This window comes from Microchirus variegatus, assembly GCF_963457635.1.
Source record: "Microchirus variegatus genome assembly, chromosome: 3".
NCBI classification, from domain to species: Eukaryota; Metazoa; Chordata; class Actinopteri; order Pleuronectiformes; family Soleidae; genus Microchirus; species Microchirus variegatus.
In genome coordinates this window covers 23,310,742-23,313,384 of record NC_139804.1, presented here as the reverse complement: position 1 = coordinate 23,313,384, position 2,643 = coordinate 23,310,742, and the positions used below count along the sequence as shown (strand labels likewise).

General features: G+C 41.5%; 1 protein-coding gene across 1 annotated transcript; it reads right to left on the bottom strand.

Moving 5' to 3' along the window:
• Positions 1 to 205: 205 nt before the first annotated feature.
• Positions 206 to 1,327, bottom strand: LOC310924714 (ATP-sensitive inward rectifier potassium channel 1-like; the record flags this gene model as incomplete). The annotated part of the gene is made up of 1 exon (XM_083886525.1): positions 206 to 1,327. The coding sequence occupies one exon, from the start codon at positions 1,325 to 1,327 to the stop codon at positions 206 to 208; it is 1,122 nt and encodes a 373-aa protein (XP_083742651.1).
• Positions 1,328 to 2,643: the final 1,316 nt, after the last annotated feature.

The following is a 2,643-nucleotide window of genomic DNA, read 5'->3' as shown; positions in this document are numbered from 1 at the left end:
AACAATAACTGTCCTGACCCACAGACAGATTTCTTATCTCTGTTAAACACAATCAAATACAAATAAAAAAGTACATAGTCTTTGTTTCATGTATAAATGCTACACAACGCATCGTTTAACATTAGGTTCTTTAGAGTCTTGAAGACGAAGTCTTTCTTCTCAAAGTCATTTTTCCTGATTTGTTAGACTTATTGTTTTTACCTTTTCACAACTTAGTGACATTTGGGGGATCATTGATATCAATCACCTCAAATCCCTGGTTGTCATTCCCACTTAAGGAGTGGTGATGATGACCCTTGATATTGTGGAAGCAATAGGGACAGTGTGCAGTGGCAACAGGCACCACCTTGGAGAAGTTGGAGAAATCCACTCTGTACCTGCCCTCCTTGTTCCTGGAAATGATGGGCAAGAAGTTGTAGCCCCACATGATCTCCTGTGGAATATAGGAGGTCCGCACTTGGCAGGAGGAGCTGGTGGACTCTGCGATGCCGTCGAGGAAGACAACCAGCTCAAACTCGTGCTTATGTAGTGTGTCCACTGCCATCTCGAAAAAAGGGCTGCCCTTGTCAATGATGTGGTAGATTGTGAGAGGACATACAAAGAAGAGATTGTCCTTCCCAGCGTCCACCATGAATTCAATGTTCACTTGGTCCATAATGATTGTCTCGCCATCTGGTGTGGTGGTCGTTCTCAGCAGTTTGCCGTAGAGTTGGCTTCCTATCATCAGGGTCTTGCGTAGGTTGGCCACTCTGATTGACAGGCACAGAGAACCTTTTTTGGGGCTGATGACAGCCATGTCACTGAATTCGATGGTCTTTGCCCGCTTTTTGGGCAAAGAGATTTTGGACAGGATGACTCCACACATGAAGCAGTTGATAATGGCTCCAGCAAGGGACTGGATGATGAGAAGGGCCACAGCACCCGGGCAGAGAGGGGTGAGTGCTCGTCCACCATATCCAATCGTTGTCTGGGTTTCGAGAGAGTAAAGGAACGATGTGGTGAGGCCGACGACATTGTCAACACATGGCATGTGGTCCTCTGGAGGGTTTTGCCATGTTAGGTCTCCATTACTGCGAGCAATCCAGTACCACAGGAGGCCAAAAATGAACCAGCTGAGTGTAAAAGAGGCAATGAAGAAAAAAAGAACAAAACGCCACCTGATTTCCACAAAGGTGGTCCAAAAGTCAGCCAGGAAGGCAAAATGTTTACTGTACTTGATGTTTCCATACTCAATGTTGCAGCGACCATCTTTAGTGACTAGTCTGGTTCTCTGGCTTTTTCGCTCTGCCAGAATATCCTGCACACGTTTGTTCAAGGATCCCATCATTTTCTACAAGCACCCAACCTATAAAACAATAGAACAAGGCAGAAACAATGTCAGTACATGGTCGAAAGGGAGCCCAAAGCAGTTGTCTTGACAAAGTTTTCCAAAGGAAATAGTTGTCCAATATGGGAAAGAGAATGTGAAGGCTACAGTGAAGTGAATGCAAATCTGCTAAAGAAAATTCAGTATTCATATTATTTATGAAAATGAATAACAATCTGCTCAAAGCTGATGTCACCTAAAAAAACATATCCATGAATTTGTGTAATAAGTTTTAAAAATTCTAAAACCTAATACTATGGGGATCCATCTTTGAAATGCAGTCTCTACTTTTAAACACACAGGGAAACCCAGGCCCTTTTAAACTGTCAATCATAACCAAAGACTATAATTCATTACAATCATATTGTAAAATGTCACAATGACATGACATTTTCTTTCGCGGGTGCTGAAATGGAGATGAAGAAAAGAGTGATATGCAGGTGCACATTGTGCCTGAGACAACTATGATAAAATAGCTCTGCAGTTATATTTGACACAGAGAAACCATGAAATGACTCTGGAATCAAGATGAAACCTGCTTAGTAGACTTAATTCTGTGGTATATTTAAGTATGGAACAGGAAAAACCTCACAATCAGTCTTACTGAGCACCTGTCCAAATTCTGTTTGTATATTCTTTGTTTTTCAACTCTTGTCCTGTACTCCATGGTGACATTGTTGAGTGTCAGCGTGTTTTGTGTACAGTATTGAATGTTCTGAGCCCTGTTAAAAGATAAACCAGGATATATTGGTCTATGTGGGAGTCTCAGCACAAGATCATCTTTGTTCGCTGTGTTTCAAAGCAGCAAATGTATGCATTAACATTTTTTGGTTACTTTGGCCAAAAAGGCATGCTACTCACAGACATAGCAATCTTTGACTACATTATAAGTCTGGAGTTGATGGATGGTTAAACTGGCAGTATTGGCTGCGCTAAGGTTTCCAAATAAGCATAGCCTCTGTTCTTGCCAAGTCATGCAAACTACCCATTAGGATCATGGCGTGCTTGTTAGAGAGTGTGAAATAGGACAAAACGATCAGTGCAGTGAGCTCATGTTTTTTCCTTCAGCTCTCAGAGCTCGCATATCGTCATTTTTGCCAAAACAAAAATGATAATCACAGTCATTAGCTCATTGGCGTGCTTTGATCATTTTTGGAAGACAAAACCAAGTCGCCGCACGCTTCATCATTAGGTCTAATAGGTCAGCAAGTTTTCTTACAGTAAGAGTAGATGTGTTGCTTTTAGTTATTATTTGAACAAATGTTGTCTTTTAATTG